General features: G+C 39.4%; 1 protein-coding gene across 1 annotated transcript in view; it reads left to right on the plus strand.

Moving 5' to 3' along the window:
• The window catches only part of TNN (tenascin N), a 41,358-nt gene that overhangs the window by 23,323 nt on the left and 4,422 nt on the right, over nt 1-13,613 (plus strand). The window contains exons 9-14 of the mRNA XM_015815813.1: nt 1,907-2,037; nt 4,715-4,847; nt 6,167-6,318; nt 7,267-7,363; nt 9,422-9,589; nt 11,278-11,441. Coding sequence (XP_015671299.1) covers nt 1,907-2,037; nt 4,715-4,847; nt 6,167-6,318; nt 7,267-7,363; nt 9,422-9,589; nt 11,278-11,441 — 845 coding nt within the window. The remainder of the gene's footprint in view (nt 1-1,906; nt 2,038-4,714; nt 4,848-6,166; nt 6,319-7,266; nt 7,364-9,421; nt 9,590-11,277; nt 11,442-13,613) is intronic.

The raw sequence follows: 13,613 nt of genomic DNA on the forward strand, positions 1-13,613 counted from the left end.
GCCTTCCGGGTGCGCTTCAAGGTGTTAGTAACAACTTTTAAAGCGCTCCATGGCAATGGACCTAGGTATTTGCAAGACCGCCTCCTACCAAACACCTCCCTTCGACCAGTCCGCTCCCACAGAGAGGGCCTCCTTAGAGTGCCGTCGGCCAGACAATGCCGGCTGGCGACCCCCAGGGGGAGAGCCTTCTCTGTGGCAGTTCCTGCCCTCTGGAATGACCTACCCCCCGACCTACGTACAGTTGCGGACCTGCGCCTTTTTCGCCGAGCCCTGAAGGCCCATCTATTCCGTGAGGCCGGCCTGGCGTAGTTTGATTATGTTTTAGTGGGGGTTTTGTATGGGGTGTTTTTAGAACAGGCCTGTTATTTAATTTGATTTTAGAACAGAAACTATTTATTTATTATTGTGGTTTTTAGTATCGCCTGTTCACGGCCCTGAGTCCCGTAAGGGAGATAGGGCGGTATATAAATTTAATAAATAAATAAATAAATAAATAGATCTCCAGTCTGGCTTTTTCATCTGGGGGCATTAGAAAGTTTCTTACAGAACTGTGCTCTTTCTCTCTTGCATATGTCACTGCCTCATTTATCTATAAAATCTTTGATTCAGCCTCTTGTAGAGCAAAATATATGCTTTCTGTAAATTATATGATAAAACCAATAAATACCGACCACCAAGAGGAAAATAGTAAAAATTTAATGAGCCGAGCTTTCGTTGGGCCCACCCAACATCATCAGGGCTTTAAAAGTAGTCACTGGGAAAATGCTTTTATACGATGTTAGCAGCCTGCATCCAGCTTCTGGAACGCGTCACCGGACCCAGCTGTTCGTGTTGTATCCTAGATGCATTACCTGCATCGACGCATGATGTAAATTATATATCTATTGTCAAAGCAAAAACATCCGATGTTAGCAGCGTTGATTCTTTAAGGTAAACAATGCCTCAAAGTTCTTTTGAAGAGTTTCATCTGTCGGAACCATGATATCTATTTCCTGAAATTCTTAGATTATATGCATAGAATTGAGGACTATAATATTTTACAGGGTGATAGAGCTGGTTTGTCATTCTTCAATATAAAAAGGCCATGCCAGTATACATAGAATATGTATCCTAATATGTATTCTAAAGCTGTATATCTTGGATGAAAGAAAAAAGAAACAGCTGGGTTCCAAGATATTACTGCTGGATCTCAGCACCTCCTTCAGTATTTCCTAGGCATGTGCATAAATTTTCCCCTCAACTACTGATTCTGGGGTTGATTCTTCCCTAATTTCTCTGTTTCTTAGCACACATCCAAATGGCTGTATTAATATGCTATCTTCCAGTCCCTATGTTGGCAGAAAAAATGCCAATATAAATTGCATTGCCTTGATGACTTAGCCTTATTCTGCCTTAGTAATAAGGACACTGAATGGTGCTGTCTTTATAATTTCAATATGGGACAAATTAAGACAGTGATTTGTGAGATGAGTTGCCAGGAAATTTTAGAACTGAAAAAAATATTCGGGAAGTGGACAGTAACAAAGTACTATGACAGTAACAAAGTACAAAGTACTATGTTTTTATTTATTTATTTTATTTATTAAATTTATATTTTTATTTATTAAATTTATTGTTATTGTTGTCCAGAAAACTATATGGACATGTGCTTTCAAAGGAGCAATCTTTGCTTCTTCTGAGACAAACCAGGGCAGAAGTGATAACAATATTGCAGCCCCAAGTATTTTAAAAGGAAGGGTAATTGTAGAACAATATAACTGCTCAGGGAAAAGAGGAAGATACATAGAACAAAGAGGAATTTGTTCAACTCCTCTTTGCAGAAAGGCAACATAGAATATGCATACAATTTCTTTGAGTCTCATAATAGCTTTCTGAGTGTTTTCATGCTGGTCACTGCTTTGTCTAGATATTGATCCACCAAAGAATATCCGTGTATCAGACATGACACAGTCCAGTGGAGTAGTCACTTGGATGCCCCCAGATGCTCAAATCAGTGGCTATCATCTCACCTATCAAGATCCAATTGGCACCAGTAAGGTAAGCCTGCTAAATGCACCATATGTGAAATTGATCAGCCCAGCTATTAGCATATGGCAGACATGCTTAGGTCATTTCAGACAACAGACATACAACAACACATCTAGATTTGCCATAAATTGAACCTGATTCTAATGTCTTGTTTTGTCTTTTTTTGTACATAGGTTTTTATGTTCTTTAGTTCTAGGCAGCTGATACTAAATCCAAAAGATATATGCAACAAAACACATCATGTGGCCTCAAAACTTGATAAAATAATATGATTATTTCAATAATTATTCACAACAAATAACTAATAATTTCTTCAAAGTAAAAACAAATAACTTACAATTACTTCAAAATAAAAACAAATTATAGGGCAGGAAAATAATATACAAGATGAAAAATGCATTCAGGCAATAGCATTCTTACAATAGCAGTCAGGTAATGGCTCCTAGAAACTAAGCTACAATTATCAGCAAATAATGCATCATGAAAAGGCCCAGCATGTTGGAAAACACAACTTTTCTTCCAGTGCTGGGCACTAATGCAAGAAAGGAATGAGCAGCAAGTTGGATTTTTTTATGATGTCAGCTGCAAAAATCTACAAGGAGGATTTTACATGCCAGGTATATGTCTATCAGGAGACTGTTAGTTCTAGTCCCATATTAGGCATTGGCCAGTCCCCCTCTCTCAACCCTAGGAAGTAGGCAAGGGCAAATCACTTCCGAAAAACTTGTCAGGAAAACTGCAGGGATTAATCCAGTCGATTGCAGGAGTCAAAAACTGACTTGAAGATATAGATGTCAGGTTCAAGCTCAGAGGTGACACATTAAAATCCAATTAGGTTCAGTCCTTTACTTATTTACACTTAATGGACAGAATCTTGCCAAACTAAAGCTACAATCTTCTAATTTGCTAGATATATCCTGAGAGTTTTTAGTGCAGACATGTCAAACTTGTGACGTCACGTGACGTCGTGCGACGTATCGGGACTGTTTTGCCATTGCTGGCAATGGGGTGGGCGCAGCTTCCGTGTGATGCGTCCGGCCCGTGGGCTGGCAGTTTGACACCCCTGTTCTAGTGTGTGGCTATTCTGATCCTCTTCCCCATTCCCCCATCCATCTCAGACTGTGTAGTCTCTTAATCTCGACACCTCTCTGGGAAAACTCTGCTAATCCTGCCACCACTGCTCCAGCAGGTGCACATTCCATCACACAGACATGCATATGCTGAAGGGCCCTCTCTGCAGAAATTCATGCTGTGTTTGTGGAGGATGCTGATATCCCTGATACAGAAAAAAGTGTAGGTGTGGTACAGAAAGACTGAAAATGGTTCTTGCCATGCCTTCATGTTTATCTGTCATTTTATTTATTTATTTATTTCTATCTACCCTTACTTTTACAAATAACTCAAGGTGGCAAACATTTGTAATAAGGGGAGGCCTGGAGGCAGGGAAAGGAGAAAAGGGGGGTTCTGTCAGGTTTTTGGTGAGAGAACTGGCTGGAAACTTGTAAGTGAGTGGGAGGTGGGTATTTATCTCAGACAAGGTTAGAAATTGAGGAGTTAGGATTTTTAGTTAAAATAGCCCTGAAGCTTCCAGTGAGGGAGAAAGAGGTGGGGAAAGGAGAGAAGGGGGTTCTGCCAGGGTTTGGTGGGAAGACTTTTGAGGGGAGAATTGGCTGGAATCCTGAAAGGGGAGAGGAGATGGCAGAGGCGAGCAGACCCAGACTAATGGGCAAGTAACCAGAGGGGGTGCCAGACACCAAGGAGATGAACCGATCGAGGCAAGTGGGCAAGCCAGTGACTAGAGGGGGGGTACCAGATGTATCAGCAGATGGCAGAGGGCAGACCAGTGAACAGAGGGGTACCAGACACCCCAGTGGGCAGTGGAGGTGACCAGAGCTGGGTGAGTGGAAGTGCTTGGGCAAGAGATCAGAGGAGACTGATGTCCAGAACAATGGACACTGAGACACTGGGGAATGACTGTGTAACAGGGAAGAGCCTGGGAAAGGGGATAGAGGAATCCAGACTCTAGTGGCCCTTTCAGGGGTGATGCTACGTATCCAACACTACTCCCTCTCCTATTTTTCCTACAACAACAACCCTGTGAAATGAGTTGAGCTGAGCGATAGTAACTGGCTCAAGGTTGCCCAGCTGTCTTTCATGACTAAGGCAGGATTAGAACTCACAGTCTCCGGTTTTCTAGGCTGGTGCCTTAATCACTAGATCAAACTGTCACGAAGTATGAGGAGAAGGTTTTGCCTCGTATTCAATGTTAAATGTTATGCTGCAGACACACAATGTTTTATTAGACTATCAAAAAGGCACCTAAAAATATAAAAGTAAATGAGACAAGCAATGGTGATAAAAACTGTGCATTCAGAAATGGAGCAGGGAATAAAACCCTAAAGATTGATAGGTTTCGCAAAATGGTTAAAGAGCATTTGTGATTCAGGAAATAAAAAAGTTCCCTGTGTAAATGAGAATATCAATGCATCCTATTCTATTCACATACTGTCTGCATTTTAATGTTTCAGAACAGCATGCATTTTTTGTCACCTGCTGTCCCCAGTGATCCTAGTCAGTCATGTAATTTCCTATTCATCACTGAGCTTTGGGGGGAAAGCAGCTCATAGGAATGGAGGGTTAATGTGTTAGTGAAATATAATTTCAGTCTCTTTTTTCTTTGTGGCAGGAAGTGCGACTTGGAGCAAATGATCGAAAGTTTGTTCTAGAAAACTTAAGTCGTGGTACTAAGTATACCATATACATTACAGCCGTTAAGGGAGATCGCAGGAGTCGAACAGTGACCACCACTTTTTCTACAAGTAAGCCTTGTGAACACTCATATTGTAATATTTAGGTGCTAAATATGTAGTGTGTCCTTAAAAGAAGAAGGAACTGGGAATGAACTTGAACTGGAATGACTTTTGTCTGGAGTAAGAACTTACAGTAAAAGATGGTTTGAAAATGGAATGTTAGTAGGAAAATATGCAACTGAAAACCACAATAACAAAAAAGAATATTTATATTTATAACCAAGTATTTGACGATATCATAACAAATACAAAAAGACTTTGGGGCTCAGAATAAACTAACCAATGTTTGCATTTTCGTTTTGTAAGTTAAACCTCCTGTTTCTCATATGAGAATATTATTGATTTAATAAACTAGTCTGAAAACAGTCCAAAATTGATAAAAGAAATAATAATCAAATTTGAAGTGCAGTAGCTATTCAGAAATAGGATGAAGGCTAGTAGTTTAAAAAATGTCAGCATTTAGAGATTAGTCTAGTTCAATCCACCAGTTCAGAATGGAATGGAGTGGAGTGGAACGGAATAGAATATTAGTCTGAATAAATGACAGATTTGTTATTTGAAATTTAGCCGTGTCGTTCCCTGTTTGGAGAATCAAAAGGAAACTTACAGTTAAAAGAATATACATTAAAAAATAGCACTTTTATAAGTAGGAAAGCACGATACAACTCTCAATGACCTAGTAACAGCTTTCAAGCAGCCACATTGTTCAGAAGATATATTACACAACAAAGACCAGAGAAACCAATTTAGGTGGCAATGTGCAGAAAACTGCCAGGGTCTCAGTAATGGATAAAGGAATTTCAAAAGGGGCAACAGGATTCTGAAATATACTCTATAGAATGTTATTAGGAAACTTCTTCGGGGCAGACACCTGCTTTTCCTTTCTTTTTTCCCAAAGGAAGCTAGACATCTCTTCATATCTAATCAATAAAATAGTGGGGGGAAATATAGAAGATGGAGAACTACAAGGTTATGGACAGGTGACTCTGAGTAAATGCAGTGACATAGTCCTAAAATGCAGTTGCATGTAAAAATTGTTCCTAAATTGCTGGGATTTGGGTGACATATGAATTAAATAAAGAAAGAAACAAGCAACAAAATGTTCCCTGGGAAGTAAAAGTCTTATCAGTGTTTAGTAGTTTAGACTCACATGAATTTAGATTCATGCCTTGCTATCTTAATGTTTCTTTTCTTTTTCTCTACTGTTAATGGCTTAGATTGTTGGCCTTAGCCTTCTTTTGCCACAGAATTGTTCAAAGACTTTTCTGCATTTTTATCTTGATCTTTGGATTTAATAATGTCAGCTCTTATTTGTTTTGCTCCTGAAGTCAGTTTGCATTATCCCTACCCTGTGGACTGCAGCCAAACCCAGCAAAATGGTAATTCCATCAGCGGCCTATATACCATCTATCTGAATGGTGACAGCAGCAGACCCCTTGAGGTATATTGTGACATGACCACTGATGGAGGGGGATGGATAGTGAGTGTTGTTTTCATTACTTTCGAAACATTATTAATTCCAGCTATTCTCAGTACAGGTAGTCTTTGTTTAGCAACCACAATTGGGATCAGCGACTTGGCTGTTAAGCAAAACAATTACTAAGTGAAACTGCAACAGATCTTACTTCACCTTTGCTTTGCTGTACAGACCTGCAAAGGTCATAAACACAAGGTTTGGTTACAAAGTTACCTCTTCCTGTCATAACTGAACTGTTGCTGTCTGAGGCAGTCACTAAACGAGTTTGGATTGAGTTTGCCATTTTTCCTGCATGCTTATCACAGTTGCAACCAATTAGCCTTGAAACCTCTGCATACTTTGATTCTAAATACAAACAGTTCATTGTTAGTCATGAGTCTCCATTGCTGACCTTCTGTCTTACCTCATATTTTTCCTGTTTCATGATTTAATATGGAGTCTCTCTCTCTCTCTCTCTCTGTGGTGTACTATACACAAAAACAGACATACTTTGAATTTTGAAACAGGTGCAGTTCTCTTTTTTCTCACTTTAAAAGTTTTGGTACACAAAAGAGTATATTAATTAGTTCTCCATATAAACAAATAATCTTAATGAGACCACATGAGGATAGGTTGTTTGTTCTGAGTCAGTGTATGTGTGTGCTTTTGTAGCCAGGAAATATGGAAATGAAAAAGTAGGGGGAAGATATGAACTAAATGGTTTGAAGAATTGTCTACCAAAGGAGAAATAAAAATGGATAGCTTGCTTGATACCACGATTGTTCGATAAATGAAATAGTATTATCTTGAACTCTCAAATTCAGTGAGAATTCATATATAACTTTCTATACCTTCTTCTAGTCTATTTATATCTACTAGATTACCTTCCATTTTTCTTCTATGTTTGATACTCTATAAGTAGAATTAATATTCAGTGAATCAATTTTTATATGCTTCTGCCTGCTTTTACAGATGATTCAGCGGAGGTCCACAGGGCAGCTGGATTTCTCTAAGAGATGGAAGAATTATGTTGAAGGCTTTGGAAGTTCTTCTGGAGAATTTTGGCTTGGTATATTGTTTTCTGAACATAGTTCAAGATAAATGTATAGGCTTTTTGGAAGAACCACTATTAATGCAGAAATACTAATGGAAGGATTCTACTTTTCTGATGATGGATGTTGAATCTCCACACTACTCCTTCCATGCCCCCAGTTCTTAGAGTCTCAATACTATGGGAAGTCTTCACTTAACAACCAGTTGTTTAACATCCATTCAAAGTTATGGTTTCAAAAAAGGTTACAACATGTGACCTTTGAAATTGAAATTACAACTGTTGCATGTACCCTTGCAGTCACATGATGGTATTTCAAACACATTTAAACCAGCTCAAACTTACAATCAGTTCCATCATTCTGTGATCACGTGACCATGATTTGTGACTTGTGCCATTTTTTGATAGAAAACAACAAAAAGCACCCATTGAATATGCTGGATTTGTTTAATAACTATGTGCTTCACTTAACAGCCATGTATTCACTAAACATCTCTTGTAAAACCAGTTGTAAAATCAAATCAGGTTATGTGGTGACCAACTTAAAACTACAATGACTTATGACAAAAATTCTGAGCTTGATTCTGATTGTAAGTCAATCATAATAAAAAGGCTAGAAGAATGCCTATAGTGTGCCAAAGTAGGCTCAGATTCTAAGAGTTTTATTTAAAAACAACAATAACATTGCATTTAGTACTATCTGGCTATACAGTGTGTAAGGACCCAGCACCTCAGATCATGTTTTGCAATGCTATAGAGCAGGGGTGTCAAACTGCTGGCCCACGGGCCGGTTTCATCATACTGAAGCCGTGCCCACCCCATTGCCGGCAATGCAAAAAGAGTCGCGATACGTCACAATACTTCACGTGACATGGCAAGTTTGACACCCGTACTATAGAGAGTCATAACTTTGCTTGAAAATCATTAGCTACTGGGAATAGAGTGGGGGTGATGGACTGTGATGGAATGTGCCCCTACAGGAGCAGTGAGAGAGAGTTTTGACAATGTAGAGTTCGAACCCAGAGAGGAAAAGGTTCAGCTTAGCCACAGCCTAGAATCCCTCAAGATATATCTAGTAGATGGTTATAGCTTTAGTTTGGCAAGACTCTGTCTATTGGGAGTAAGCAAATAAAGGACTGAACTTGATAGGATTTTGCTATGTCATCTCTGGGCTTGGGCGTGACGTTGCTTTAATGTTCAGTTTGTAGTTTTTAAAGTTTCCTATTACTAAATGGCATCTGTATTCCATCATAAACTTTGCTAGAGAGCAGATAAAGGGATATATAAATGATAAACCAGCTTTATTATGTACTTGGAAGAGTTAATATCTTCTCTCTCTGTGTGTCTCTCATTCACTCACACACACACACACACACACACACACACACACACACTCACTCTCTCTGTCTGTCTCTCTCTCACACACACACACAAATATGTGCATGCATGCACACACGCACACACATACACACATTCCTAGAATGGGAAATTGAAGTATTTCTGTTAATGAACTGGAGTAAAGTGACATGAGTGAAATGATTGTATAATATTTGTTTATTCTATACAAATAACTCCATTTCTTATGGAAGAATTCTTCTTGACTTAAAAATGCCTTGACTATAATAGTTTTGTCAGGTCTGTCATTGCATCTCTTCATCCCTGTTTTGCTTCGATGGCATCCTGCCATAAAAGGGGAGAGGACAGAGAAAGCGATATAGGGAGGGGGGATGACAGGATGAGAGATTTAAAGACACAAGCTTGGGAATGGAATGCGGAGTGTTGGGCCGAAGAGGTTCCAAAATGTGGAGCTGTTACCAAAAACACCTAATTTGAACCTTGTTGGATACCTCCAAGATGATCAAGAGGGGAAGAGCTTGTTAGAAGGCAAAATTACCGGAACTAAGTGGGAAATCCTCAGATCTGGCTTTGCACTTGACATTAGAAAAAATATATCTTTCACTACAAATGGAGTCAAGAGTCTTTCTTTCCTGAATGCCCAAGCTGGGACAGGTCTGACAAGTTTGTCCTTAACCTGACAAGCCTATCTTAAATTTGATTCTAGAATGTTTCTTGCAGGCCTAGAAAAATTGAATAACCTCACCAGGTCTGCCCGCCTTCCCTATGAGCTGAGGGTAGATTTACAGACTCACAACGAGTCAGCCTATGCCACCTATGACTTCTTCCAGGTGGGTTCCAGCAGAGATCGATACAAGCTGTCTTTGGGAAACTACAGAGGCACTGCTGGTAAATATTTCTTTTATTTTTTTTAAATAAAACTTTATTAAGTTTCAAATAAAAAAACCAAATAAAAAAAACCAAATGGGAGATATTAGAGGGAGAAGTGGAAACAAATAGTGAAAAAGCAAAATCTCACATCTATCTGAGTAGCAACCAATTTTTCAGGGCTTCCTGAACTTATATTCAAGGGCACTTTGGAAATGTTGTATATCAGGGATGCTTTAGCAAGTAACTTCCATAAGGGGATTATGCATGCATAAATGAGAAAGCCCAGCCACAAAATTAAATTTTTTAAAAAATGTACACCAAACATTCAGCAGCATGTTCTTTCATGCTGCTTACATGATATGATGGTGCCTTCTATTCCATTTAATATAATTAAGAAAAAATATAGTCAGTCACAGAACAGACATATCTGGGAAATATCTATACCAGTGATGGCGAACCTTTTAGAGACCGAGTGCCCAAACTGCAACCCAAAACCCACTTATGCATCATCGGGTGCCGGGTGGGTATGGCCCATTGGCTGGGTGTGGCCCATTGGGGGGGTGTGGCCCATTGGGTGGGCACGGCTGCGGTGGTAATGGCAGACTGGGTGGGACTAAAAAGTTCAGTCAATCAATTCCAACTTTGCAAGATCTTTTTTTTTCCCGCAAGAAGTTGAAATTGACTGATTGATTGAACTTTTTTTTTTTTGCACATGGCAGCGGAGGCCTAAAGCGAAAAGGTTTTATAAAACCCAGCTGAAGACCTAGGACTGGGGCGACGACGCGCGTGCCCACAGAGAGGGCTCTGAGTGCCGCCTCTGGCACCCGGGCCATAGGTTCGCCACCACTGATCTATACTGTACTTCCTTTTGTCTGCCTGGAAAACAACAATAAGCAAATTAATGTATTTGAAACCATAATATTTTCACTCAGAAAGAAAATAGTTTAGCCAAGGTCAAGAAATATATTTACATTCCTTTACTCACAAACATGCATACACCCTTTTTGGCTCCCTCTTCCTCCCCACTCCTGTCCATTCCCTTCTCTGGTTCAAAGCAGACAGTGTACAAAAAAAAATAAAAATAAAAACACCCTTTGAAATTTTATCCAGTTGTCCAATTTCTCAGAAATCAGGAAAGGAAAAAAGGAACCTGAAAAAGAAAAGCCAATTTCTGAAGCTGAGAAATTCTGCTGAAGGCATATTGTTTTTTTATTGCCTTGGTAAAGGGATGCAGTTAGTTACTTTCCAGTAATTTTAAAGATTGGGAAAAACTTTCATGTACCTGGGTTGATGACATCAAGTGGAGAAAAGGAACTTGGTGCTGAGACACATTTTGAGGCTAAGCCATTCCCTGTCAGCACCATTCAACTTAAGATGTGTATGCATATTTATAGGTATTCAGTATAAAGATGCCAACCTGGTGCATTGCTCAGCTTCTTGGTTAATTATTCTTAATAATACAAATTGGGAAAAAAATCTTGATTGGAGCCTGAGGGCAGCAAGAGAGGTGACTGCTGAACATTTGTGCTTATGGGCAATGCACTGAGAAACCCAGGATTAACTGATATTGAATTATGCTTGGGCAGGATTTTATATCTGTTCTGCATGGGTCTGCGTCTGTGTGTGGAGGCATTGAAAGGCATTTAACTGTATTTCTGCCCACTCAGGACATGTCTTCGGTTCTAATGCTCCCTTTCTCTCCTAAGGGGATGCCATGACTTACCATAATGGTAGGAAATTTACAACCTTGGACAAGGATAATGATATAGCTATCACCAACTGCGCGATAACACACCATGGTGGCTGGTGGTATAAGAACTGCCACCTGGCTAATCTCAATGGGAAGTATGGAGAACAGAAGCACAGTGAGGTGAGTCTGGTATATATCTGTCTAGTTTACATGTGACCCATTTCAAGAATACACAAATTACTGTTAAGACTAAGTGTTTAGACCATCTTAATCATTATTATGAAAGGAAAGGAGAACTTATCTACTATTGCTTGATTTTGAAATAATACAAAGAATCCTTATTTCTAAGGCTGCAACCTTCATGCATTTTTTTAAAAAAAGAATCAATGACTCTATTTAACAAACTTCACTGCTTGTGATAATTTGGTAGCAGATTCTAAAAATATTGTAAAGGTTTTTTCCATTAAAATAAATGTGTAGATAGCTAACAATATCTTAACGGTCATTCCTCCATTTTTTAACATAGGAGGGAATGCCTTTTTAAAATTGCTAATAAATTACCGTAAGATTTAAAAATAAAACATTTTTTCAGATCTGTTTTAATTTGTATGGATGATATGTATACAAATTTAATTTAAAAAAACAACTGTAATATTTATACAGAGCCCTGAAGGCCCATCTATTCAGTGCGGCCGGCCTGGCGTAGTTTGATTATGTTTTAGTGGGGGTTTTTGTATGGGGTGTTTTTAGAACAGGCCTGTTATTTAATTTGATTTTAGAACAGAAACTATTTATTTATTATTGTGGTTTTTAGTATCGCCTGTTCACCACCCTGAGTCCCGTAAGGGAGATAGGGCGGTATATAAATTTAATAAATAAATAAATAAATAAATACACATTCAATAACTATTTAATAAAAGAATAGCAGTTTTCCTGTAGACTGTGGAAGGAGATTGCTTCTTGATTAGCATATATAACTTATACATATACACATTTATTGGGGAAACGAGGTTTCTATTATTGAAGCTCATACTGTAAACGCTGAAGGTGCCTTAAAAGTCATCTAGTCCATTGTTTCTCAACCTTGGCAACTTAAGACATCTCGACTTCAATTTCCAGAATTTCCCACCCGGCATGCTGATTAGGGAATTCTGGGAGTTGAAATCCACACACCTTAAAGTTGCTAAGGCTGAGAAACCATTGATCCCGTCAGTCTTTTCAGTGTGAAATCTACTACAGGTAGTTCTCGATTTACGTCCACAATTGAGCCCAAAATTTCTAAGTGAGATATTTGTTAAGTGAGTTTTGCCTCAAGTCACAACCTTTCTTGCCACAGTTGTTAAGTGAATCACTGCAGTTGATAAGTCAGTAACCAGCTGTTAAGTGAATCTGGCTTTCCCATTGACTTTAATTGACAGAAGGCCGCAAAATAACAACAATAACAACAACAACAACAACTTTATTGTCACTTTGAATGTACACCAATTGGCATACATCAAAATGAAATTTCATAGCATACAGCTCTCAAAGGGTCACTACCTCCGATATACACTCCTTGTTCGTGGCTCAAGTTTCAGATCATCCATTTTAGTCTCTAGGGAGCGAACGATGGCAAACAGGACAGATGGAAAGGGAGCTCTATGTGGATTAGCCCTCAAATGAGCTTGTATTCCTGCACGACAACCTCGCCTCCTTTCCTTTTTCTGATCCTGACTCTTCCACCTTTTCCTTAAAGAGGCCTTGCTTCTTTTTGCCCCTGGAGCACGCTGCCACCACCACCAGCTCCTCCACATGCCTCTCTCTCCATAAGCCCCGGGACCTCTCCTCCTCTGCCTCCTTTGGAAACAGCCCCGATTTGCAATAGAATCCGTCACTGTGCCAGCAGTCAGATCTTTCTGCCGGCAGAACAATTTCAAACAGCGCAAACGACTTTTAATGGTCTCACCAACAGTTCCGAAACAGCTAGAAACTCGCCATACCAACATTAGGTTTTAGGTTTTAGGTTTTATTCAATTTATACCCCGCCCTTCTCCTAGCGGACTCAGGGCGGCTTACAGCAAGTTAAAAAACAGACAAACCATACAAAATACTAAGTTTAAAATACAATTAAGATGAAATATTGATTTTTTGCCGTTTCTTTTTAAAATTATGTTAAAAACCAAATTAAAATCAAATTAAAATATCCCTTAGGCCAGTCCTGCTAGCTGGAATAGCCATGTCTTGAGGGCGCGGCGGAAGGAGGGGAGATCCGGAATGACCCGGATCTCTGGGGGTAATTCGTTCCATAGGGAGGGGGCTCCAACTGAGAAGGCCCTCCCCCTGGGGGTCGCCAGCCGGCACTGTCTGACTGAT

Source organism: Protobothrops mucrosquamatus, unplaced genomic scaffold (genome assembly GCF_001527695.2).
Source record: "Protobothrops mucrosquamatus isolate PMUCROS unplaced genomic scaffold, P.Mucros_1.0 scaffold377, whole genome shotgun sequence".
Lineage (NCBI taxonomy): Eukaryota > Metazoa > Chordata > Lepidosauria > Squamata > Viperidae > Protobothrops > Protobothrops mucrosquamatus.